Source organism: Camelus bactrianus, chromosome 6 (assembly GCF_048773025.1).
Source record: "Camelus bactrianus isolate YW-2024 breed Bactrian camel chromosome 6, ASM4877302v1, whole genome shotgun sequence".
NCBI lineage: Eukaryota > Metazoa > Chordata > Mammalia > Artiodactyla > Camelidae > Camelus > Camelus bactrianus.
The window spans coordinates 24,926,494-24,953,390 of NC_133544.1; the positions used below are offsets into that span (position 1 = coordinate 24,926,494).

At 47.6% G+C, this 26,897-nt stretch overlaps 1 protein-coding gene across 4 annotated transcripts in view; it reads left to right on the forward strand.

Moving 5' to 3' along the window:
- Positions 1-26,897, forward strand: part of LTBP2 (latent transforming growth factor beta binding protein 2) — a 100,119-nt gene that overhangs the window by 40,336 nt on the left and 32,886 nt on the right. For 3 of the 4 annotated variants that reach the window (XM_074365239.1, XM_074365241.1, XM_074365238.1), the window contains exons 4-9: positions 6,319-6,509; positions 8,676-8,846; positions 9,338-9,544; positions 10,349-10,635; positions 11,686-11,788; positions 24,777-24,851. In XM_074365239.1, the coding sequence (XP_074221340.1) occupies positions 6,319-6,509; positions 8,676-8,846; positions 9,338-9,544; positions 10,349-10,635; positions 11,686-11,788; positions 24,777-24,851 (1,034 nt within the window). The remainder of the gene's footprint in view (positions 1-6,318; positions 6,510-8,675; positions 8,847-9,337; positions 9,545-10,348; positions 10,636-11,685; positions 11,789-24,776; positions 24,852-26,897) is intronic. The other variant, XM_074365240.1, reaches the window with a different exon arrangement.

Here is a 26,897-nt window from a genome sequence, read left to right on the forward strand (position 1 = left end):
ACCATAACTCCCTTGACTGTGTCCGAAGCCCCAGCCTCACTCTTGAGTGCTGCCTCCTGGGTATTTCCCCCTGGAGACCCATCCTGAGGCACCAGCACTCATCATGTCCCAAACCGAGCCACTTCTTGGATCCCTAGTTGAGATTCTTGGCTCTTAGAACCCTCTCCACCCATGTGTCTAAGCCACAGCTGGGAACTACCTATGTGTTAAATACCCCTTGAATCCATGCCTTCTTCTTAGTTCCATCCTTGGTCCCTGCTAGCCTAGGCCACAGCCAAAGCCTTGCCTCCAACCCTCCCCTTCCTGGTCTATCCACCAGTGGGTAATCTTTCACCAGAGTAATAAGCATTTGAAAAGACCCATCCCATCATGTCCTAGACTGGCTTGAAGACCATGAGCCTCTCAAGGCTAATATGTGGCTCCTTCTGGGCCCCCACAACTTTGTTGGAGGCTGGTTCCTTTGCCTAGCCTCCATTGGAGCGGAGTGGGTGAGAAGTTCTTTGCCATCCTTGAACCTCAGCGTCTGGCATGTGGTAGTGTTTGTTGAATGAGTGAAGAGGGTGGGCTGCTCCAACATCTCCAGGGCTGCCCCCTTACCCTTCAGTACAGTCCAGACACCTCCCTGATGTTTCAGACCCTCCATTATATGGACCTGAACCTATAGCTCTTTTAATCCCTCAAAACCTCAGTGAAATAGCAATAGAGAAATGACAATGGTGGGGTGGCGTGAGGCTGAACTTACCTTGCTTGGTAACCTGGCTTCTGCACTTAGGAGTTCTGCAACCTTCAGCAAGGCATAGAGCCTCCCTACCCTCTGTTTTCTTGACTGTAAAATGGGGATGCTGTGTATCTAACTTTTAGGTTTATGGTGAGGCTTTCATGAAATGATGAATGTGATGTGCATTGTTGGCACAGAGTAAGCCATTCATTAAATGGTAGCACCAGTTCATTCCCACCCACTTCCTACTCTCCTACCCCACGTACACACACATAGGAAACCACTTGTTAATTCCCAGGGTATCCTTCCAAGATTGCTTTATGAATATGCGAATAAATTCAACATGTATCCTTATTTTCTCTATTTTTACACCAAAATTTACATTCCCCACAACAAGAGTCAGCAAACTCTTTCCATAAAAGGCCAGATAGTAAATATTTTAGGCTTTGTATGACATATGGTTTCTGCAGCTACTCAGCTCTGCCACTGTAGTGCAAAAGCAGTTGTAGACAATGAGTGTGGCTGTGTTCCAATTAAACTGTATTTATGGAAACTTAAATTTGAATTTCATATTGTTTTCTCATGTCATGAAATATTCTTCTTTTGATTTTTTCCAACTACTTAAAAATATAAAAAAGAACATTGTTAGGTCATAGTCTATACAAAAAATAGTGGGCCAGATTTGGGCTGTTTTTTCACTTTTCTACATCCCTTGGAGAGCTTTCCCTATGGATATAAAACAGCTGTCTTTCTGTTTTGAGCGCATAGGACTCCATCCTGTGGATGTCTCTTAGTTTGTTTAACCAATCCCCTGTGAAGTGACACTTAAGTTGTTTCAGTTCTTTGTAAAATATTTTGCTATTTCAAAATAGTGCTGCTATGAATAATCTTGTTCATCCATCATTTTGGACATTTACAAGGGTCTTAGGTTAGAGTCTCCTAGAGGTGGAGCTGGGACATGATGTTGAGTGTATGATTTATTAGGGGAGGGCTAAGAGGAGGAGGGAAGCAGAATGGGAAGGTGGAAAGAGCCACACAAAGATTGGTCCTGGGAAAATCAAGCCAAGGCCATCCCTCCTGAGCCTCAGATTCCTTATCTATAAATTGGAGATGCCAGGAAAAAAATAGACATTTATTTTTATTATAAAATAACGCATATTTACATTTACTGTAAAACATTTTTACTGAGAAAATTCCAAAAATGTGGAAACATAAATTTTAAGATGGTAGTTACACATATACAGGCACTCTCATTGTCAAGGACCAGCCATTGTTTACAGGTCCTTCCAGAACTTTCCTATGTCTATAGAAATATCTAGAGGGAAGAGAGAGAGGTTTTTCTCAAAATACAAAACTAGAAGTATACTGTCCATATTATTCTGCAACTAATTTTTTTTTATCCAATAAAATAATGTGAATAAGATGATGCATTTAAAGCACCTGGCTCAGTGCTCAATCCTTGGGAGCTATAATTATTCTATACACCTTATAGAGACATTTTTAAACTTTCTTTTGGCAGCAGAACACTTATCAAACAAAATAGTATGTAGAAGCCCATTTATAAATTAGGCAGAGTGGAGCCTCCAGGCTGGGGTAAAAGTGGGTGGAGTGGAGGGTACAAAGCCCCTCCTGTACTTGTCTCCCCGTCACTGTTTGAAAACCTTAGTGTTTTGGGTGGGTTGTGGGCACATCACATTTAACTGAGTGGCATCATTATAGTATGCACTGTCCAGAAAGTTTTCACTTAGGTCTGAAAATCCCAGCGAGCTGAGGTGGGAAGGTTTTCTTCCCAAATTGGTTGAAAGAGCCCAAGAGGCCTCAGGCCAGAGCAAATCTTGGTGGGTTATGTAGTCCAGTGTCTCCCCCTTGGCACCATGCTGGTCTGTGATGGAGTTTTCATTGGTCTATGAAGAAGTGAAGAAAATAAAGTCAGTGAGGTGAGATTTCCATATAGTTAAGCTTATTCAAATGTTTCCTATTGGCATTGAAATATCTTTTCTTTCATGAAATTATGGCAGTAATAATTGGTTGTTGTTGTGTGTGTGTGTGTTTTACTGTCTTAACTAAATAAAAAGTTGGCAACTTTATGTTGATCCCCTGAATTTGTTTCAAAATTTTACTGATCCGTGAAATCCTGAAGTCTAGAGACAGCTGTTCTGGTCCATCGTGGCAGATTTGCCAGGACTTCCCTGAAACAATCCCTGAGAGATAATTTTGTGCCACGCGAGTCTGAGAACCGCTATCCTTTGATGAAATCACAGCAGCTCTTCCAAGGCTGATAGTGTACAGAACATCCCTTGGGAACTGGAGTCCAAGAAAGTCACCTTCTCAGTGAATCTCTCACTTCTCTGTTGCCACCACTCTCTGGGAGCCAGATTTGAGCTGAGAGCCCACAGCCCTCCACTCATGGGGGGACTCCCTCCCTGCCCAACTCCAAGGACTGAGCTGGGGCTTATAAAGGGAGATAGCAGTCTCCTTATGGGGCGCTTTCAGCATAAGACATAAGACCTATCAAAGAACCAGGGCTTCTTCCCTTACTTGGCTGTGAGCCTCTCAGAAGGCAGGACTTTTTGACTTGTCATTTAACCTCAAATCCTCATCACAGCAGTAGATGACAATGCGTTGGGCTCGGAAGGCTCTGGTTTTTAAAAATATACTGATACTAGATTAGGCACTTGGCCCTTTATATATAAGGATGCTTGGACAGTGTAAAAGATATTTGGGTTGTCTTTTATTCCGCTTAGATACAGAAGAGTTCTCAGTGGCTTGGGGAGAGGTACTTTGTCTGAACATTTTTTCTTTCTTTGAATTTTTTGAATTCTGGCATAGTTTTCAACTTGTGACTGCTTATTTATACTTTCAAAACAATCACATGGTCTTTCTGTTTCTCTTCATCCTCACCATAGCCCAGTGAGGTGGCTGTCACTATTCCTGTTTCACTGATGAGGAATCTGAGGCTCAGGGGAGCTCAGTGGCGGCTCAAGGCCGTACTGCTATTAGGAGGCAAAACTGACATCTGCCTGGCCCAAATCCTGTCCTCACTCCTCTGTACAGACAGTTCCATTTGACAACTAAGGAGTACATTTTTTTTTCTTCTCTGAAAAGTTAAAACATTGGCTCTTCAGGAATTTGAACTCAGGAATCTTGGGACCATTAACATTGAGTTCCAATTAGAGAAGCAAGAGACAGTAACTATAACAACAGTGACAATAAACTGCCAGCACAGGACCCTTTGAGCTGCCATCTTAACTAGATTGGAGAGCTCTTTGTCAATGTCAAGTTCAGAAATGTCCCAGTTGGTCTGGGCAGAACCTCATCGGCCCTCTTCACCTCTCTGTGATGCTGACACTAAGCTAAACCATGGTACCAGCCAGGTATCACCAGGAAGAGACTCCTGCCAACTCACCAGCTCATTTACCTCTCACTCCTAGGCGCACTCTTGGAAGCCATTGAAAGGATTGTGTTTTCTGCTGCAGCTGATTGTGCTGACCTTCTCCTGGGAATGAGGGGCAAGTCCCTGAGGGCTGGGCTCCCCATTCTGGTCCATTACAGCTACTAGAGCTTCTGGGGTGGCTAACGGGGCCCCTCTCCCACTCCAGCCCTCAAACTTGGGAAGCAGATCGAGGCGTGGTTGGGGCCGTCAGGGTGAGGATTTGCTGCTCGTAGCACCAGAAGGAGAGCAGCATGTAGCTCATGGGAGCCAAGTCCTGGGACAACAGCGCTGGGGAAGGGCCGGAGGGTGCCGGACTCTGATATCTCTCCAGGTTTGGCTTCTGCCAGGAAAGGATAACAGGGAGATTGCTTCTGGCTTGGGCACCAAGGACCAATGGAACTGGAGTAGGTACAGTGCAGGGAGAGGGTCCCAGGACCTCACCTCACTTGGACAATCCAGTGGAGAGGCTAGGGTTGGGACCTACTAGAGGAAGAGGCATTCCCACCCAGGTCTGAGCAGAGGCTTCTAGGCTGAGCTTCTGACATGATCTGGGCTGGGTGGATAGCACAGGAGTCAGACTACCCTGGGTTGGAATCCTGGGGCCCTGATTTACCTGTTGTATAACTTTGAGCAAGTAATTACTATTTCAGCTTCAGTGTCTACAACGTGCTCACACTCACCGCAGTCCAGACACTGTCATGTAGACAATGGTTCATATACATTGTGACAGAGACAGAATATTTACAGCAGAGGCTGCCTTGTAGAACAGCCTGCTTAATAATGAACATGCAAAGAATGAGTTCAAATTTACGAGACAAACAACAGCTCAAATAGTTAAGATATTAAAGCACATGAGCAGAAAAATTTCACAGCTGGTAAATAGATGTGTGGAAAAAATTCAAATTCAGAAATAATAAAAGAAGGAGATAATGCAACACTGAAGTATCATTTGTGATGATTATTATTGATTTATGAAAATTAACAATACACTATGCTGGTGAGGCTGCACTCTGCATGGTATGTTGATATGTTTTGAAGCAACCTTTTCAGAGAGCAATACTCCAGTACATCTAGAGCCATAAAAGTGTTTGAAATCTATGATACAGTCATTCTAGTCCATGGACTTAATCCTAAAGTAATAATCTTTTCAAAATGTTTCTTATAAGGATTTTTCAAATGTACAAAATAAAGAATAGTTTAATGAATCCCCCTATACTAAACGAAAATTTTTTTTAATGGAGGTACTGGGGATTGAACCCAGGACCTCAGGCATGCTAAACATACGCTCTGCCACTGAGCTATTTCCATCCCCCACCAGGAATATTTTAACAGAAGAAAAAAAGCTGTATGAGTCAGGATGTCCACAGATAAAAATTTAAAACAATCTTAATATGTAACAGGAGAATGTCTGAATAAATTGTAATTCATCTTCAGATACACTATCATGTAGCAATTAAGATGATAAATATGAAAATTGTTGAATTGTATAAAGCACAATCTGATGGTAAGTGAAAAATCAGAATTTAAATTCTACCTACAGGTGATGACAATAGTGTAAGAGCATATACTTGAGCAAAGGTTAAAAGGAAATATGACAAAGTATTTGCTGTGTTAGAGTGGGAAGATGGTGAATTCATGGATTCATCTTTTTCTCCTTGACTATTGTTGCTATATTATTTTTACAATAAAATTAATGAGAGGGATATTTGAGACTCTGCCCCTGAATCAATCTGTGAATGTGTATTTGTTGGGAACCTCTTCCACAGGCAACTTGTATGAAAGGTTGTATTAAAAAATGGCAAAGGGTAGGCACAGGATTCAGTTTTAGGGCAGGGGCTTGTCCATAAGAATCTCAAAGACTCTGAGAATGTCAGAGCTACATGGGCACCTTCATTTTGCCCTAAGGCCCAGGGAGGCTAAGTGACTTGCCCCGAATACCCAGCCAAAGCCGATTCCACGTAGGGTTAGGCACTCCCACCCAACTAGCCAGCTGGCTTTAGCTCAGTCCCCCATCTCAGAGCACTTCCATTTTCCTGGAATTGGCAAGAAAGCAGCCAAATAGAGAACACTCTTCTAGTGCAGGGGTAAGGGGTGGGCATCCTGAACTGGAAGGGTACAGAGACACTACTGCCAGGATGCAAACCCTATGCCCTGATTGTCTCCACAGGACCCTGAGTGGGCTCAGCCAGACCCACCCCTCCCAGCAGCACGTGGGGCTGTCCCAGACCATCCGACTTTCTCCAGCTACTGCGGCCAGTGGTCAGCTGACTTCCAATGCCCTCCCTGTGGGGCCAGGCCCTGAGCGGAGGGATGGTGCCCAGCAGGCAGCATATCTGGACCACCTCTCATCCCCCTGGGGTAAGGACACCCTGTCTTCAGGTCCTAGAAGAGTGGGGCATCTAAATCTCTGACTTTCTTCTCCCCACCTTTGCTTCCCTCTTTCTCTCTCAGAAGGGCTGAGTTGTCACCCTCATCCTTTCAGCCAATAAACAAGCAGGTGTCAAGCACCTGCTTTGTGCCAGGCTCCAAGGGTTCCAAACCAGCTAATGGGGACTTTGCCCCTTTGAGACACCTAGACCTGGATTGCTCTATTTCTGCCCCACCTGTCACCCGTCCTGCCTTTGCTTCCTTCATATCCAGCTGTGACTCTTACCTCCCTGGCCCTCGTCCTTCCACTTCATCCTTCCTGCAAACCCCAACCCTCCTCAACCAAATTGACCAGTTGCTTCCTTAGCAACTAGAGTGGGGCCTCTGCTTCCCAGAGGAGACAGCCAAGCGTCCCTGCAGATTCATGCCTCTGCATGTTCTTGGTTGTTCCCCAACAATCTCAGCGGCTCCCCAGAGCACCTCGCCTTCCTGTCCATCTGCTCCCCCACGCACAGCAATCATTCCCTTACCTAAACCCATGCCCTGGCTGACTGCCTTTCTTTGTTTTCCTTCTTTTTTTTGTTTTTTCTTTCTTTGTTGTTTATTTTGGTTTTATTTATTTTTTCTCTGTTTTCCATTTTAGAAATTAAGGTAAAATTCATATAACGTAAAATTAACCATTTTAAAGTGTACGCATCAGTGCTGTTTAGTATATCCACAATTTTATGCAGCTACCGCCACTAATTACAGAATGTTGTCATCACTCCAGAAAGAACCCCATGCCCATTAAGCAGTCACTCCCTTTCCCACCCCGACCCTGCCATGGCCCCCAGCCCCACTAATCTTCTTCCTGTCCTTACAGATTTGTATATCCTGAACATTTCATATACACAGAGTCATCCACTATGTGCACTTCCGTGTCTGGCTCTTTCACTTAGTGTGATGTTTTCGAGGTTTGTCCATGTTCGGGACTGCACACATCAGTGCTTCATTACTTTTTATAGCTGGTGACCTTTCTTGTCATCTTGAAAAGGAGGTGCCCCTCTTCTTGTCTAAGGCACACCCCCACTGTTTCTTGACTCCTCTGGAACACTAAGCTGCCACTTGCCCTCCCGCTTCCCCGTCTCCCCTCCGCCTTCTCCTGTCCCCCTCTCTCAGACATTTCCCTACAGCATATGCAGTTGCTTACAGCTCTCCCATTCTCACACACACACACACACACACATACACACACATGGTTATTTCTACACTTTCCTCTGGCTTCCTTTCTATCTCTCCTCCCTTCACAGTCAAGGCTACAGAGACTTCTTATACTTCCCTTCTCAACCCCTCTGCCTCCCGGCTTCCCTCCCTGGGCCTTCTGTACTGAATAAAAACCCCTCTTCCCCTCCTTTGTATCTCCACTGCCACCACTGTGTTAAATGAAGCAACCTCAGTGCACATGGCGGCAATGACCTCCCAACCGATCACCCTGCTCCCCATCCACCTGCACACCCCCAGCCGGTAGGGCATGAACCCCCCATACTCCCTCTCTGATCTCTTACTGAAAATTTTGAATGACTTCCCACCGTGAACCAAATAGTGTCCTATCCTTGTCTGGCCATCAGGGACGCCAACCCTGACTCTAATCATTCTTTCAGGCTTTCTATTCCTCCGCTTCTCTTGGAAAACCTACTCTGGCAAGTCTGAGTTACATTCTGTTCTCTGCTCTTTGGTTCAAAGCCCAGCTGCAGTCCTTACCAGCTCTGTGACTTGGGCTGCAGCCCATCCTTCTCTGAGCCTCAGTTTCCTTAACTGTCAAATGGAAATACTAACTTGGATATAGGAACATTGCCAATAAGCAAACATTTTAACCTTAAAAATGGCAATTTCTAATACTTCAACCTAAAATTATGCTCAAGAGGGTTGAGAGTTACTGTACATGAAGCACAAGCTTAGTTGCTGGCTGGTTGACATCCCTCAATAGACAGTGGGCCACGGGCTATTACTTTCTGAGATATTACTCTGCCCCCATAATGAGACTTACTTTCAGTAGGAACTTAGCAAATACCCTTGGGATGGATTCAACCCAGTCCCATGGGCCTTTCTAACCAGCCTCTGGAGGTCACAGCTGTGCCTCTCAGCCCTGCCCCCTGGACCCAAGCCCTCTCTCTGCAGGGCTGAACCTCACGGAGAAAATCAAGAAGATCAAGATCATCTTCACTCCTACCATCTGCAAACAGACCTGTGCCCGCGGGCACTGTGCCAACAGCTGTGAGCGCGGTGACACCACCACCCTGTACAGCCAGGGCGGCCACGGGCATGACCCCAAGTCTGGCTTCCGCATCTGTGAGTCCACTCCCACTGTCCCCTTTAGAGGGTCCCCAGCTGACTCTGGGAGTGGGTGTGGGGGTGACCAGAGGGACAGGTCGGCCTGGGGCTGGAGCCCAGCTCTTCTGCAGGAAGGAAGCCCAGTGCCCCCAAACTCCTGTGAGTTGTCCTCAATCACACAATGCTGGATCCTCACCCAGCTCTGTCACTTGTGACTCTGAGCAAGTCGCATAACCTCTCTGAGTCCAGCTTTCCTCCAGGGAAAAGTGAGGAAGTTAATAGTGCCACTCCCTCACCCCCCAGGTTATTTTGGGGTAAAGGCCTGGTTATTATCCATCCTCCTTAACTTCCAGGCTCCTAGAGAGTCCTTGCATTTAGGGGTGCTGGGTTCCCCAAGCCATCCAGATTTGGGGTCCTGCTTCCCCTACCTCCTTATTGTTACTCACTGGCCCCATAGTAGGTGCTGCTGTGTTCTTCCACCGCCAGTCACCCTGAGGTCTATGTTGTAGATTTCTGCCAGATCCCCTGTCTGAATGGAGGCCGCTGCATCGGCAGAGATGAATGCTGGTGTCCTGCCAACTCCACCGGGAAGTTCTGTCACCTGCCCACCCCCAGGCTGGACAGAGAGCCTCCAGAGAGGGGCCCCCGCCACAGGGCCCCACCAGAGAGCCCCTTGAAGCAGTCCACCTTCACACTGCCTCTCTCCAACCAGCTGGGTGAGTGTGGGGCTGGGAGGCGCCCTGCATAACCACATAGGGTAGGTGCTGGAGTCTTGATGGAGGGGGCAGGAAGCTGTTGCCAGCACTTCCTTCTCCTCTACCCTCAGGGTTCAGTTTCAGTCCCTGAAGTTCCCTGGTTCCCTGCTCTCTCCTATGAATTCATCCTTTTTTTCCTTCCTTACTCCCTACTGGGTGCTATGGGTGAGACAGAAGGGTATGAGGGCAACGTTCTGACCTCAAAAGACCCATGGTCCTAGACAGTAGAGAGGGGATGGATGAGAAAGAGAATCACATCATAAAACATTTCCTTTTCTATACCTTCCATTATTAGGTGTCAAATAAAGGGCACAAAAGATACAGAATTCTATAGATGGTCAGGGGATAGACAGCCCCAAGCCCAGGGTGTTCAGGGAAGGCTGCATGGAGGAGGTGGACTTCAGTTAGGCCTTAAACAATGGGTAGGCTTTGGTTAAGCAGAGGAGAGCGGGAGGGGCTCCTGGCGGAGGGGCTGGTGTGAACAAAGGCACGGAGTTGGGACCATGCAGGGTCAGTTGGGCTGAGCTTGGGGGTTCTGCAGGATCGTGGGGGAGGTGGAGTCAGAAAGGTAGTTTAGAAGTTGGTGATGAAGGTTCTTCATGGAAAGGTGGGGAGTGAAGGAATTTGTGCTTCATCCTGTCCTCCCTGGGAAGTTGTTCTGGGCTTTGGGTAGACAGTGGAGATATGGAAGGAGAATTTTGGGGAGACACACAGCCAGTGGGTGGGGCCCTGTTTCCCACCGCTGACTGCAGCCCCTATGCCCAGCCTCTGTGAATCCCTCCTTGGTGAAGGTGCACATCCACCACCCGCCTGAGGCCTCCGTGCAGGTCCACCAGGTGGCGCGGGTGCGGGGCGAGGCCGAGGAGGCCCCGGAGGAGAACAGCGTGGAGACCAGACCCTCCCCCCGGCTCCCAGCCAGCCCAGGCCACGGCCACTGGGACAGCAACAGCATCCCCGCTCGGTCCAGAGAGGCCCCTCGGCCCCCGCCCCTCATGGTGCCCAGGCCTCAGGGACTCCTGGGCCGGTGCTACCTGAGCGCTGTGAATGGACAGGTGAGAATGAAGCCTCCTGCTGGGGGCTTCCCAGACAGCAACTTCTCCCTGAGCTGCCCCTCCTCCTTCTCTTTCTCCTCCTTGTTCTTATGAAATTTGAGTGTCTGCGGGTTCTCCCAATCCCCAGCTGGAAAAATTCAGGGCATAACATCACCTGAGTGTGAAGAGTCTGGGCCTCCTACCTGCGCTCCATTGGGTGCCTGTCAGTGCCAGGCATACAGAAGAGGGCCCAAGAGGTTCCCTGTGGAGGGGAATGAGGGGACTTGGGTCCCAACAAATCCTGGGCTCTCCTGGAGCTGAATGTAGGATCCCTCTGGTTGTGTGGACAGTGGAGCTATTAGATCTGGCGAAAAGGAGTTTGGTCTTTAGTTGAGAGTTGAGTCACAGAGATGTGGAATTAGCAAATGCAAGTTAAACCCCAAGGCCTTGGGGGTGCAAAGATAAAAGACACTCCATTCCCCCTGCCCCCGGTGGCATCTGCAGTCACTGATGGGAAATCAAGTGAGCTTTTCTGAGTCCAGGTGCCTAAGAATAGGGGCTAAGCCAGACTCAGGTTGGCTTTTCTTAGGGTTGGTGTTTCCAGAAACCCCTCTTGAGATTAGGGAACTGGAGGTGGCAGCAGCCAAGGGATAGGGACTCTGAGTCCCCAGATCCTCCCTGCCTCTCAGCTGTGGTGTTGCTGAGCATAGGCCTTGCCCATGGGAGGTGGTCCTGGACTTCTCTGGAGTTTGATGGAGGAAAACCCATCCTTTGGGACCCCTCTGTCTGTGGGCTAGGGACACTAATGGGGGCAGTTTGCAGACTTCACAGAGAAGATCTTGTTTGGAGGTGTCCCTGCCACTCCTCTAAGTTTTGAGTCTGGCAAAGTGGACCTCAGATTTCTCTGCTTCCTTCCAGGACCACAGCTAACTGTCCCCTCCCCTCCCTTGTGGGGAGGGCATCCTCTGGCATGATGTGGGAGATGAGCTCATGTCTCAGGCTTTCTTGGAACATCTCTGTGCACAGCAGGGGAGGGAAGCAGGTGACAGGTGTCCATGGCCTTTTTTCCAGTGTGCCAACCCCCTGCTGGAGCTGACTGCCCAAGAGGACTGCTGTGGCAGTGTGGGAGCCTTCTGGGGGGTGACCTCATGTGCCCCGTGCCCACCCAGACCAGGTGAGTGCTGGGTACCAGGGTCCAGGGTTGTGAGCAAAGCTCCCCAGGGCCTGGCCTTTGCTGCCGGCACTCCACTGCATCTCCCACCAGGATCTCAGAGGCCAGGCAAGTAGAACAGGTTGGTAAACTGAGGAGCTTTTCCAGATCTACCTTAAGTGTGCTTTTGGCTGGTGGCAGAGGCTCCTGATGGCTCAGACCCTCTGCCAGGTGCAGTATGGCCTGCCTGCTCTACAGGATTGCCTGGGAGGACTTACTCCCTTTTGCCAGTTGTTCCTGACCAAATTTTAGGGATCCCATCCCATGCTGGGCCCTCTTCTACTTCTCAACCCACTTCCACATATCCCGTGCCCAGGTACCAAGGGCCCAGAGGTCTTGATTTAGTGACTCAGTATTCCCCTCATTCTCTCCCTGGAGAGGCCCCCACGCCTCCTCTTTGTCTCTTATTTACTGCCTCCCAGTCTTTGACTCAGGATTGAGCATCTGCCCCAGAATGTCTTTGGCCTTGGAGTATGGGAAACCCAGTTTCCAGCCCTCTTCTGATTAGTGGGAACATCTAATGTATTCATTCATTCATTCATTCATTCACTCATTCATTCATCAAATACTCACCAGGTGCCTCATGTGTACTGAGCACTGAGAATTCAGGAGTGAGTGAAATGCCACTCTCATAGGCATTGATCTTGAAGTAGGAGACGGGGAATAAGGTGCCTGTGCTTAAGTATGGCTTCTGCCAGCTCAGCCTGTCTTCCTCCTGCTGGCCTCACTCCCGGGCAGGGGCCTGGGCCTGGGCCTGGCATGTATTTCTTTTGCCTGTAGGCAGTCAACTCAGTAAGTCAGCTTTGTGGGGGGCCTGGCCCAGAGCCCGAAGGTGGGTGGGGCAAGGCTGTTCTAGCTTCACACTCGGCAGTGGAGCAGTGACCATATTTTCCATATTGAAAATAATTGTGGACAGTTTCACAGTGTGATAGAATTTTTGGTGAAGCAGCAAAGGGTGATATTAAGCTTGCAGGCTTGGATCATCCAACACGTGGCAGGTACCTGTCCCAGCTCGACCTGCTGACGTCTCTCTGCCCCATCTCTGATCTGTGAAATGGAGACAGTAATAGTGCCAATCTCGAAGGGCTGCTGCGGAGAATCGGTGAGATGGTGCATGTAGCATTAGATTGATAAGTGGTAGCTGTTATAATTATTACTAGAAAGTTTCCCTCCAAGAAGGGAAAAGAGACTGGACCCATTGCCCCATGGACAGGAGTGTGTTGGACTGCTCAGCATCTTCCGCTGCAGGCCAGAGATGTTTTTACCACTTCTTTCCTTGTTTTCCTTCCTCTCGGTCAAACCTACCCTTGAGAATTTTACATCCCACACTCCATTGAATCAACAAATATTTATATTGATGAAGTACTCATTTGAAGTGCCCATAGTGTGCAGCCCTGAACAAACAACGGGGAATGAGGTAGAAACAGTGCCTCCCCTCTCCAAGTCTACAGTCTGGTGAAGAAGGGGACACAGACAGCACCAGGTCCACTGATAGGTTCTGTAGCATCTGTGTGCAAATTAGAGAAAGGTGCCCCTTCGGTGTGTTCAAAGCAGTCTTTATAAATAGACAAATCTAGGAGGCCAATGATTCTCTTAGATGTGGTCCTTTTGTGCAGTGCACAACCTGCACATCTGTACACTGTGGGGCAGGAGATCCTAGCTCAAACTGGTGAGTCAAGAAAAGCTTCTTGCAGGAAGTAACATCCAGGATGAGATCTGAAGCATTACTAGAGAAAGCGAAAGAGATGGAGAAGAGCTTAATTTAACAACCCAGGGAAATTGCATAGGCAGGTGAAATCAAGAGAATGACAACATTTCCTGGAGCCCTCACCCCCTCCCTGTTCCAGGTGGTGCCTCCTCCCACCACTCCCTCACTGTGTTCAGCACAGCTCAGCAAGCTGGGCACCAGGATGCAGACCCTGGAATGTTAAGCATTCCAGAACATTGAGCAAGAAATTACAAAGACAGGGCAATGTAAACATTTAAAATTCATTCAAGGGCAGCTGGGCTTTGTAGAGAAGGGGCAAGAGGCTGGGGAACCTTGTTTGTGTTGATAAGGTGCCAGATACCCAGCTCCACACCCGAGCCTGGGGCCAGGGTGGCGTATCTTTCTTTAAGTAGGCAGGATAGGCAAGCTACTGTGCAAGAATCAGAGGAAGAAAAGGCGAGCTGCTGGCGTGGGTTTGGGAATGGTTGGCAAGACAGGCAGGCCTCAAGTTCCAGAACACTCTCAGCCCTGGTGGCTTTGCCCCTCTGAGCCTCTATTCCTCTTCTGATAAAACAGGGCTATGCCCCTCAGGGGAGGGCCTGGTCATCCCCGGTACACTGGTCTAGTAGAGTCATGGGGTCAGAGGAGTAATAAAGCCAACAGCGGGGGTGGGGGAGCCATGACTTCATGGCTTCCCCTAAGTCACCTTGGTTTCTGAGGCTCAGGGCTGGACCTTCTTCGACAGTCCCTGCAGAGTGCTGCTATTTCTGACATGGAAAAGGACTGCCTTGCAGTCTTAGTTACATGGCCCAGACAAATCCCTTTTCTTCCAGAAAAATTCCTCAGTGCCTTCTTTCTCAGGGAGTCAACCTAGGGCAGCCTCTGGTCCCCCCACCCTTTTCTGTTCACTCTGAGTGACAGCTGTTAGCTGACCTGACAGGACCTTGGCCTGAGCCACGTCTTCCTGACCCTTAGGGAGTTATCAAAGGTCTCAGCTTCTGCAGTCCCCCTGCCAGGGTCTGGAGAGCACACAGCTCTCAAAAGCCACTTTGATTGAGGCCACATTTTTGAGTTTTCATCTGAGAAAGACAGACATCTGGGTCGACTGGAAAGTTGGCCGCTGCCCCATCTGGCTTGGCACTGGCTGTGTCAACCCCAAGGCCCCTTTGCTGGGGCAGGCAGGGCTGGCACACGACGCGTGGCCTGCAGTGGTGGGCCCCAGCTGGTGCCATGAGACTATCTCTGTCTGCCGGGTGTGGGGTGAGTTCACCTCAGAACCCACACCCTTCCCTGTATCTTCACAGAGACCTGATTCCCTTGGTCTGCGCCTTTAAGGAATTCTGCATCTTCGCTTTTAAAAATAGTAACAGCCGCCAGTTACTGAACTTTTACCTCTGCTGGGCTTGTCACCTACGTTATCTCACTTCATTGTCACAACCATCTGCAAACTAAGATCTTTATCCCCATTTGACAGGTGAGAATAATGAAGTGCAGGGAGGGCTGAGGAAGTTGTCCAAAGTTGCACAGCTAGGACGGGGGAGCCAGGATTCAGATCACAGTGTGTCTGACTCTCGGCTGACGAAGATTTCCCTAATCATTCTGGGGGAGGCTTGGGGCTGCCTGAAGACAACAAAGATCAGGGTGCTGGACTAGGGTTTCACAGTCAGGAGAGTGCAGCCCAGGACCCTATTCCATGTATACATGAAGGACAACATCCCTCAAGAAGACTGGGCTGAACAGACAGGTAGAGCAGCACCTGCAGCCCAGGCCTGAGAGTTAACAGAGATGTGTGGAAAGAATTAGCTGCGGGAAAGCAGGTAGGTTTGTACCCTGTGGCTTGGGGGCGGGGCAAAAGCTGATGTGTAGATGTTTCTAGTAGGTGGAGCTCAACTCCAAACTGAGCACACAGGACAACTTATTAAAAACTGCAGCTGCCCAGCAGTATAACGAGGTGTTTCCAGAAATACTGATCTCCCCACCTCGAGAAATGCGCGTACCTAGAAAAGGTGTGGAGGGAGTTGGGGAAACAAATTGATGTTTGAGGGAATAGAGGTTCATATATACATCTGAAAAGTTATTTGAAACTGTCAATAGAAGGAAAGACTTGGTTTGGCTTGGTTTTGCCATGGCCCTTGACCACGAGGAGTGTTCCAAGAGCAGGTCTGTGATGCCAGCCCCCGGGAAGGGTGACCATGTGATGGTGCAGAGGTGATGTTCAGAGGCTGGAGCAGAGAAGCTTAGAGCAAGTCACAGCAGCTACATCACTCTCATTAAGTCCTTGTTTGCAGCTCTTTATTCAGAGCACATAATAAGCACCAGGCACCAAGCTGAGTGCGTTCTCACTCCACTGCATCCCAGCAATATCTCTAGGTGTTACTATCTTCATTTTACAGATGAGGAAATTAGTCCTGAAACCCCAGGTCTGTGTGGCCCCAGACCCCTGCTTGTAATCACTCTGTAATCTCCCTCGCCTGCTTCTTGTGCACTTGGCTTGGGCATTGGCTAAACTGGAGGACCCCGGCAGGGGGAACAGCTGTGCTGGGGCGGGGCTCCTGTTCCCTGCGACTCTGGGTCAGACGCCCAGTCTCCTGAAATGGGATTTTCAGAATTCCAGTTGTTGGGTTAAAAAAAGTCATGACTGTTTGGCTCCGGGATGTTCTGAGAGCCTCTTCCAAGGGACTTGTGGCCTCGTGGGAATTGTGCCTCAGCTCAAGTTACTGCCCTCCCTACCAGAGCAGGGGTGATGCTGATACATGGCATGTCTGGCCTGGAGCGCCCCAGGGAGGGATGGGGTTGGGGTGGCTGGAGTGGCACCTGTCTGAGCCCAGGGTCTGACAAGACCCCTCTCCATATCACTGTTGGTGGTGACAGAGACACCCACTTAGGCTCTAGTGCCGCCCTAAGGAAGCAGTCAGAGCCCATCTTTGGGTGGAATTTCTTCAATCATTGGGAGGCTCCTTTAGGACTTTATCAAGGAGGAAAATCTGGAATGAAGGACATATGATAATTATCAATAAGTGACAAACATCATGCTCAGAGTTTTGCATGCTTCTTTAATGTTCACAATAACCCCGAGAAAGGAATTGTCATCTGCATCCTACTGTAAGAAAGGACCGACTGTATAACACAGGGAACTACATTCAATTTCTTGTATTGAGCTGTAGTGGAAAAGAATCTGAAAAATATATAGTTGTGTATATGTATAACCAAACTGATTTGCTACACACCTGAAACTAACATTGTAAATTGACTACACTTCAAAAAAAATAATATAAGAAAAAGAAAGTTGAGGCTCAGAGAGGTTGAGTCTCTTCAGCCAGTGAGGGGCAGCTTGCTGTCCTCAAAACTGTGTTACAGGAAGGAAGGAAGGAAGGAAGGAAGGTAGGAAGGAAGCCTTGGGGAACATCTACAGAGGCCGTGCCAGGCATTGTGTTAACATCAGTCTGACACTGATGGTTTCGGTAAGGTTAATCCTCACAACAACCCACGAACTGAGTTTCTGTCCCCATTTCTATAGATGAAAACATTAAGACTGAAAGAGGTTAAGAAATGTGCCTCAGGTCATACACCTAGTCAGAGTGGAGCCAGGAATTAGATGTGGGTCTGGCTGCCCCAGCACCCTGAATACATTCTTTCCACTGCTCCAGGGGAGTAGAAGTTTCTTACCAGGGTTCCTGCCTGAGGTTTGCAAATCAGGCGTTCAGCTCCAGCCTGCTCACGTGCCCCTGTGCATCAAAGTTAGCCTTGTCCAGTGTGTGTGTGTCTCTGTGTGTGTATCTGTTTCCTGGGCAGAAGGGTGTGTGGTGGGGGCCCCTCCCCATCTCCCTGCAGCAGCCATCTGTCATCACAGACTGAGATCAGCATGGTTTATAAACAGCCCTGTGGCCAGACATATGTCTCCACCATCTCCTCCCTGAGCTCTGTCACAGTCAGGGCCAAAATTGTCTCCAGCAATTAGCTTGCGCTTGTTGAGGCCTCCGTGGGAATTCCTGCGGCCAAGGGTGAGAATCATCAGGCTGGGGGCAGGCTGCAGCCAGGGGCCCATCTGCTTCCTTCCCAGCCTGTGGACAGGCCAAAGTGCAGCAGTGAGTGGACAGGGCCAGGGGGTGGGGTGGAAGACCTGAGTTCCAGGCCCGCACTGTCCAGGTTTCCTTACTGGGAAAGTCATGCTCGTCTGTCCTACGTGCTTCATGGGCATTTTGTCATCTTCAGACTCCTTGGAGTTCGGGCTGATGCCTCAGAAGCTGCTTTGGCTTCCTCAGGTCAGAGTTGCACCTGTGAGGACGCCGGCCACCTGCCAAGAGTCTCTTTGAAGCACCCACGGGAATCCCAGCTCAGCCACTCTCTCCTTCCAGATCTCACAAGTCCTCTGCTCTCCGACCCTTGTTCTATCCCTGATCTGGCTGGGGGGCGTGGCGGGGGCACAGGCGCCTCACTGTTTCCTTTAGCGATTCTGCGTAGTGCTGCGCTTGTACACAGTGGAGCCTTTACGCAGCAGCTGAGGAATTCCTCTGACCTCCTTCTGGGTATCCCTGCTGTTTTTTCCCATTCACTCTCCTGATCCCTTGTTTAAAAAAGGGAGAGGGGAGTTCCCAGGAAGGGTGATATGCTTCCCGCTGGGCAGGCATCTCTTTGTGGCCTCTGGACCCTAGGATCTTTGGCCTAGACAACTCCTAAGACTTGTCGTGAATTCATTCATTCGTTTATTTATTTGTAGGCAGTAGAGAGGCACGATTCAGAATTTATCCTCGGGAGGCAGATTCATAATCCTGTTACCGAGTTCAAACTCGTTCTGCTCATTGCACGACAGGCCAATAAATCAGGAGATTAGGTTTTGGGGCAAGGAATAGCGACTTTATTTGGAAAGCTGGCAGACGGAGAAGATGACAGACTAATGTCCCAGAGAACCATCTGCCCAAGTCAGAATTCAGGCTCCTTTTATACTAAAAAGGGGAGTGGGTGCGGTTGGTTGTTGCAAACTTCTTGGTGTCAGAATCCTTTCTTCTTGCAGCTGTCCACGTAGGTCAGGTCATGGTGTCCCTATAAACCTCCAACAAGATAAATCCTATTTTCTATTCTCCAATTTTTTATCTTTATATGAATGGGAAAGTGTTATATTCTTTAAGGGCAGAGCCTTGAGAATGAGCTAAAGGAACAGATCTAATATGGAATCAGATTTGATCTTCCCTATTACAATCCAAGCTCCATCCACCATCTGGCTGACCTTGGGCATGTTTCCTAACCTCTCTGCACCTCCATTTGTTCATCTGTAAATTGGGGGTAATAGTAGTAAGTACCTCCAAGGGCTGTTATGAGGATTAAATAAGTTACTACATGTAAAGGCTTTATAATAGGGCCTGGCCCTTAGTGAATGCCATTGTCATGTTGGCTGTTATTATTCATTTCATGTTGATTGAGTGCCTGTACTATTGCATGCTCTGAGCTTGGCTCTAGAGGCAAACATTGACAAAGAAGGCAAGGTCCCTGTCCTCACAGAGCTCCCACTTTAGCAGGGAGAGGGACAAGCAAACAGCACAGCACATAAAGCGCTACGACAAGGGAAGGCCAGCAGGTGTTGGGAGGACTTGAGAGGCGCATCTGGTGATACCCGCCCTCTTCCCCATCACTGCCGAAATCTCAGCCAGGGCCGTGGGCGGGTGCTGAGTTCTCACTCAAGCCAGGGTTTCTCCTTTCTACATGCATCTAAACTTTAGTTTTCTTTCCCCCAAAGAGATATAAACTGATTTTTCTGGATTGGATGTGCACTTGGTCTTACAGAAGCTAGAAACCAGCCCCTTAGAGACGGCTTCTGTGAGGTGTGAGGAAGGGCACCGGGGGCCCCGGTTCAGGGTGGGGTGGGGGTGGCTGGCAAAAAGGGGCGTTTCACCAGGAAGACTGGCTTTGACATTTCTTTCTCTCTAGAAGCCTGCCTTCATGAAGGGTTGTCCAGCCAACAGTTTTTCTCGAGGCTGGTGAGAGGGCAGCGTCCTCTTGGGAGGAAATCACTTTATAGAAAGAAAGCACATGTTTCCAGATTAACAACTGAGCCCAGCCCCTCTGAGTTTACACATCCTCGCGTCCTCCAGGTCTCCTGCAGGGGCCACAGTGGGTTCCACCCTTACCCCGGCTCTGATCCCAACTGTCTGCCACCCATCTCCTGCTCATTAAAGGAGTAAGGTCCTTCTGCCTAACCTTCTCCATCCTGACACCACCTTGCTGCCCTGGCCTCCTGGCCCCCCTTCCTCTCTGGGTGTGGGAGGGATGTGCCCTTCGTGGCCAGAGGCTTGGGTTCAACCCAGACTCAGCCCCCTTTAAGCTTCACCTTCCTAATCTGTAAAATGGGGATAGTGACCCCTGCCTTGCAGGGTTACTGTGAAAAACAGATAAACACCAAAGGCCTTGTGCCTCCAAAGTGCTGTCCAAATGTCCCCTTGTCACTGTTCCCCGGCCCCCTGGCATCAGCCTCACGTTACTTTTTCCCACCTTCTGCTCCTTGTACGGAATGTTCTCAGGCTGCAGCTAATCAGCTTGCTTTCTGAGTTTCTCCAAAAAACAGCTTCCTCGCTTTCTTCCCTCCTCCCTGTCCTCAGTTCATGCCACCAGGCCCCTTGCCAGGCACTCACAGTTCCCAGCCTCATCCCCACCCTTCTCCTCAGTGTCAGTGTTTTCAGAATCCTCATTTATCTGCACACAGCGGCCTTTTAGGCTGGAGCCTAGTTCCCACATGCAAACCCTGAGGAAGACCATCCATGGTAGGAAAAACTATTACAACTTCAATTTACAATTCTTCAACCTTAAAAAAATTTTCAGCTTTACTAATTTATGTCCTCACTTGGTCTGTATGTCAGACTGTCACGTGTTGTGTTTGGCACACAAGTGTCCTAGGGAGGAGTGGGACTTCCAGGGAAACGCGGCACCTGTTGGTCTTGCGGTATCACAACATGTAATGCCTGACAATGCTCGGTTTGTGGGGCTTTTCAACTAGGTCGTCTAGTATTAACTAAATTAGCCTTCACCAGGTGGAGAAGTGACTCTAAAAAATCCTTGCAGAGAAACATTTAAAATAATATGACTAATCACGAACACTCATTTAAAAATGCAATGCCCACGCTTCTCCTCTGACAGGTAATCAGCTGTACGACAAGGTAAGAATAATGATGCACTCTCAGATGGGACCCAAAATGGACCCCAGTATCCAAATGATCAAGAAGGCTATATGAGGGGAGGGTATAGCTCAGCGGTAGAGTGCATGCCTAGCATGCAGAAGGTCCTGGGTTCAATTCCCAGTACCTCCATTAAAATAAATAAATAAAAACCTAATTACCCACCCCCTCCAAAAAACGAAGGCTATATGAAATACAGTTTATAGCTATACTATCATTAGTACCAAACCTTGCCTGAAGTGTGTAATGTGCCCAGAGATAACAGCTAATGAGAGAGTGAAAGCTATCTTGACTAGAAAAATATTTTAAAACACTGGGGCACTCACATTTTGCTGTACAATTGGATAAAGGTACAGGTATTCCTAAGATGTCTCTTGGTACTTGCAAGAATCTATTTCAACAATAAAATACATGAAGAACTATCTATTGTGTAAGCCCCGAATGCTGAACCAGAAGACATGTGTTCTCAACAGTAGATGATTTCTTGAATAAAAATAAGGTTTACCCAACAGCTCTGTAAGGGCAGCGGCTGATGTTAGGAGTGGAAAGGTAACGGAGCTGGAGAACGCTGTATGCAAAGTACCCTCACCACAGAGTTCATAGGCAAGCTATTGCCACAAACAAGTCAAAGCCAGGAGAGTACATATTGCTACAGGAAGTCATCATGCAGTTAACTTTGTAAAACAAGACCTTTGAAGCATAAGGGTAACTTTATGGAACTTTGCTCTGAAATAGTGTCTGTGAAAATCCCAGTACCTCTTGAGAATTGCTATGTCTTGGCAAAGGAATCATTAAACTGAAAGATGAGTTCTTCTTTATTTTTTAAACAAAAAGATGGGTGTTCCACATTTGCTGCCTTTTCCTGTAATGACAGGCAGCTGTCAGCATATACTACCTGCTAGCACCTTTCAAGAAAAAAAAACCAAAACCTTCAAAACAAACAAAAAGAACTGCTTTCAAATCACTTCTTTGTAGGTTGACATACTAATCTGTCCATCTAGGGTAATGGAGCTGTTTTCTCTGTTTTTATTGAGTGTCAATTTTTTTAAGCGTACTCTTTTTTCTTTTTAAAGTCAGGGGGAATGTTGTAAAATCAAAGTAGGACATGTATCAGCACCAAAATACTGAGAATTATTGCCTTGTTGGTCCACCTGGACTCGGGCCACTGCCCAGTTGTGTTCACTATGAACTTGAAGCAGGGCTGCTTTTCAAGAAAGTTGTGATTTGGAGAGAGCCTTTTGAAAACGGGTGTTTGGAAACAGTCCCACCATTGTGTGATTTGTTGCTGTAGATCCTCTTCACTTGCATACTTGAAAAGCTTGAAAACTGGGATTTTCTAACTTTTTTGAATTTGTAAGAACAACTAACTAACCTCAGGGAACATGGGAATCCACTAACCAAATTTCAACAGCAGCACCACATGGTTAGTGAGTGTGAGTGAATGAATATCATGGTTTTATAAGTGCGACCAACCATGGGCTTCTTCCATCTCAGTCTTGGATTCTTTGTTAGCTATGGTAGCATTAAAACCAAATATCTCATAATCTGCAAAAAGAAAAAAAAACCCAAGTATCAAAATAAACTGAACTTAGAACCAGACTGTGAATTGTCATATCCAGATGTTTAAAAACAAATAAAACAACTATAGTTGTAGTTTAAGAGAACTCTGGGACATGAAGCACACTAATATTCACATTATAGGGGTCCCAGAAAGAGAAGAGAGAGAGAAAGGACCTGAGAAATTTTTTGAAGAGATAATAACCAAAAACTTCCCCAGTTGGGAAAGGAAACAGTGACCCAAGTCCGGGAAGTGCAGAGTTCCACACAGAATCAACCCAAAGAGGAACACACAGAGGCACATAATGATCAAATTGACAACAATTAAGGATAAGGAGAAAATATTAAAATTAGCAAGAAAAGAGTAACAAATAACATACAAGGGAATTCCCATAAAGTTATCAGCTGATTTATCAGCAGAAACTCTACAGGCCAGAAGGGAGTGGCATGATATATTTAAAGTGATGAAAGGGGAAAACTTAAAACCAAGAATACTCTATCCAGCAAGGCTCTCATTCAGATTTGATGGAGAAATCAAAAGCTTCACAGATAAACAAAAGCTGAAAGAATTCAGCACCACCAAACTAGCTTTACAACAAATGTTAAAGGAATTTCTCTAATCATCAAGCCATAAGAAAAGAGAACAAAAAGAAGAAAGAGGGGGAAAAAAAGAGACCTACAAAATATTGCTTTGGCAATTCAGGGTCTTTTATGGTTCCATATAAATTTTGCAATTGTTTGTTCTAGTTCTGTGAAAAATGTCATATTTTGACAGGGATTGCCCTGGATCTGTAGATTGCTTTGGGTAGTAAAGCCATTTGCCGAAGAGCACAAGATGTCTATTTCTTTGTATCATCCTCAATTTCCTTCATGAATGTTTTACAAATTTCAGAGTATAGGTAACCTCCTTGGTTAAGTTTATTTATAGAAATTTGGTTTTTGATGCAATGGAAATGTTTATGCCAGTTATAAAATTCTGGGTTTTGAAGTGAAAAAAAAAAAGTGAATGAAGGGCCACAAATGGCAAAATGTCCTTCTTTTTTATGAGTAGATTATATTCCACTGCATATATATGTTACAGCTTCTTTATCCATTTATCTATTGATGTGCACTTAGGATGCTTCCATATCTTGGCAATTATAAATAATGTTGTCATTAATAGTGGGGTGTATGTATCTTTTTGGATTAATGTTTTTGTTTTTGTTCAATATATGCCCAGGAATGAAATTGCCAGGCCATATGGTGGTTTATTTTTAGGTTTTTGAGAAACCTCCATATTGTTTTCCGTAGTGGCTGCACCCATTTACGTTCCCACAAACAGTGTACAAGTGTTCCTTTTTCTCCACATCCTTGCCAACATTTGTTATTTGTGTTCTTTTTATGATGGCCATTCTGACAGGTGTGAGATGATATCTCATTGTGATTTTGATTTGTGTTTCCCTGATATTAGTGATGTTGAGCAACTTTTCATGTTCCTGTTGGCCATCTGTGTTTCCTCTTTTAGAAGAATGTCTGTTCAGTTCTTCTGCCCATATTTTAAATGGGTTGGTTGGTTGCTTGTTTGCTTTTCAATTGAAGTATAGTTGATTTAAAATGTTGCATTAGTTTCTAATGTACAGCATGGATGGACTTGGAAGGCATTATGCTAAGTGAAATAAGTCAGACAAAGACAAATACTGTAAGATTATCACTTACATGTGGACTCTAAAAAAAATACAACAAGCTAGTGACTCTAAAAAAAATACAACAAGCTAGTGAATATAACAGAAAAGAAGCAGACTCATAGATGTAGAGAAGGAACTAGTGGTTACCAGTGGGAAGAGGGAAGGGGGAGGGGCAAGATGGAGGTGGAGGATTAAGAGGTACAAACCATTAGGTATAAAATAAGCTACAAGGATGTATTGTACACCGTGGGGAATTTAGCCAACATTTTATAATAACTATAAATGGAATAAAACCTTTAAAAATATACACTATATTGTATACCTGTAATATATCATATTGTACATCAACTACACTTCAATTTTTAAAATATGATGTTGTAAAATACATAAATAAATTTTAAAATGACTAAAAAAAACTATAGTTGTGTAAGAGGCAACCATTAGGAGAAAGTGGATGATGGATGCAGGGACCATCTCTGTACTATTTTTTACAACTTCCTGCAAATCTATGATTACTTAAAAAAAAAGTAAAAATAAATAAAACTTGTTCAATCTCATGTTGTATTATATAACATGCATATCATATAATATATACTGTAGCTAATATTATAACTGTATACGAGATGTATCGTCACTTAGTATCGCTTTCAGTAACAGTAAGGTGGGCTGAGAGTGGCCCTGTGAGAGCCAGGGAAGGAATTTTGGTCAAGGAGGCACAGCTACCCAGGGTGATGGCTTGGGGGTGGGGCCTCACAGCTGCAGAGAGGGCTGGACTCCAGACTGCACCCCACTTCCCACCATGGGTGACAGAGGAGCCCAAGGGGCCTGCAGTGAGCCCTGTCTGTATCTTCACTCCTTAGCCTCCCCGGTGATTGAAAATGGCCAGTTGCAGTGTCCCCAGGGGTACAAGAGACTGAACCTCACTCACTGCCAAGGTAAGGATGCGCAGGGCCAGGGCTGGGCTTGGGGAGGGGTAAGGACGGAGGCTTGATGATGCAGGGAGACACCCCTATCCCAGATAGAAGGAATGGCTGTCACTCTCTGAAGGGTCTCCTCTGGGCACCTCTGAGCTCCACCCTGGGGAGCTGTGGTGGCTGCTGGTTCCAGGGCCCTAAGGAATTCAGGGGCTAGTGATTGTGCAAGCAGAGAAAGGGCCTGGGAGCCAATCCCACTCCCTCGTCCCCATCTCCACCCGCCCCCCACCCAGATCTGGGCTGGTTGTTGCAGCTCTGGGGCTGTGTGACACTGTCTCAAGGTGCCACCCCAGCCCCCGCATATCCATTCACCGCATGGGCTGCTCCTCTCCCTGGAGTGGGAGGACTTTTGACTCCAGGGTGGGAGATCAAGTCAGCCTGAGTTGGGGACCTTTGTGGACTTTTCCCAACAAAGCACCTTCAGCTGTTTAGGCCTCCTTCCCACAGACAGGAAGTGGGAGGGGAGGGCACAGATGGAAAGGATGGAGGTGGGGGCAGCGGGCAGGGATTGGGGGGTGACCTTAAAGCACAGTCCCTGGCCTTGCTGGCCTGGCTGGCAGTCTCTGTAAGGCCAGCTGAGGCCTGGGTGTTCTGCATTAGAGAACCCTCAGGGAGGCAAGGCCCAGGGGCACCTTGGGACAAAGGAGTGGGAAGTGGATTCAGCTATGGCTCTGAGTTGGGGCCCTTGTTGGCCGTGGACCTGGCAATAGGTGTGATATAAGCTGGGCCTTCCAGCCAGTGAGAGGCTACTGGGGCTGAGCCAGCTCCCCGCTATGACAAGCTTTGAGAACCGGACAAATCACTATCTGAATGGCTATGAAGCTCTGTTAGAGACAGGGAGTGACTGAGATGGCCTCCTAGGTCCCGTCCCCCAGAGGCTTCTTCAGGAGAAAGGAGTCTGGGGAAGCCCTGGGATGGCTGGGCTATCTGCCTGTGGGGTCCCAGGCCGCAGAGGGAATTTCTGGCACCTGGATTAAAAAAGGTGGTTGGACCAGACAAAAGGGCAGGCCTCTGACCCAGCCCAGCCTGGGGTCGGCCTCTCAGGTGCAGTGAACCAAGGACCTAGCAGACAGTGGGTGTGGAGAGAAGTCTGTATTTTTGCCCTTAGAGAGCACAATAGGGCTCTTCATACCTATACTGTCCCCAGTGGCCTCTCCTCTTGGCAGGTTTCCCAGTCTGTAGGGTTCAAGTTATTCCCAGGATCTCAAATGAGCTCTCCATCCTTACTCCACTAAGCCTCCCTGGATACAGGATGCCAAGGGTCCCCAGGAGGCCCTGCCCCTGAAACCTCCCCTTTCCCATGTCTGCAGTTGTGGTCCCCATGTCTGGGCTGGGACCTGCTCATGTCTGCACCCACATGCACCATCTCTCCTCTCTCTCCATCTTTCTCTCCTACTTCCACAGAGTAATTTGGGGTATTGCTGTGAGCTGCGTGCATTGTGCTAGGTGTTAGCGCGCAGTGATGGTGAAGACAGATACCTAAACAATTACAATTACAAACAATTACAATGAGAGAAGTGCTCTCAATGGAAAGAGGCACTGCTATGGGATCCCATGGTGGGGCCCCTTCTCAGACTGGAGGATCGGGGAAGGCTTCAGGTGATACCTGGCCTAAACTTAAAAAAAAATAGACTTGGACCACTAAAGGGGATGTTGGCATTCCAGGCCGAGAGAACAGCATAAGCAAAGGAGCAGTCTGGACTGGCTGAAGTACAGCCTGTGTACCCACAGGAAACAACACGGGCATCCCAATGTCTTATCAGAGCCACCCGCTCACCCACAGGCCTTGAGAAATGGTGGAGGGCCTTGGATACCAGGTAGGGTTTTAGGAGCTCCCTCTAAGAGGTAATGGGGAGGCCGGAGGCTTCTCAAGCAGACGGGAGCCAAGTCAGATTTGTGTTTAGACATCATTCTGGTCACAGTCTGGAAGCAAATGGATCAGTTCCCCTTCCCAGCTCTCCCTCCCAATAGGGCATCCTGCCAAGGAGCAGTTCCCTTTGGTGCCCA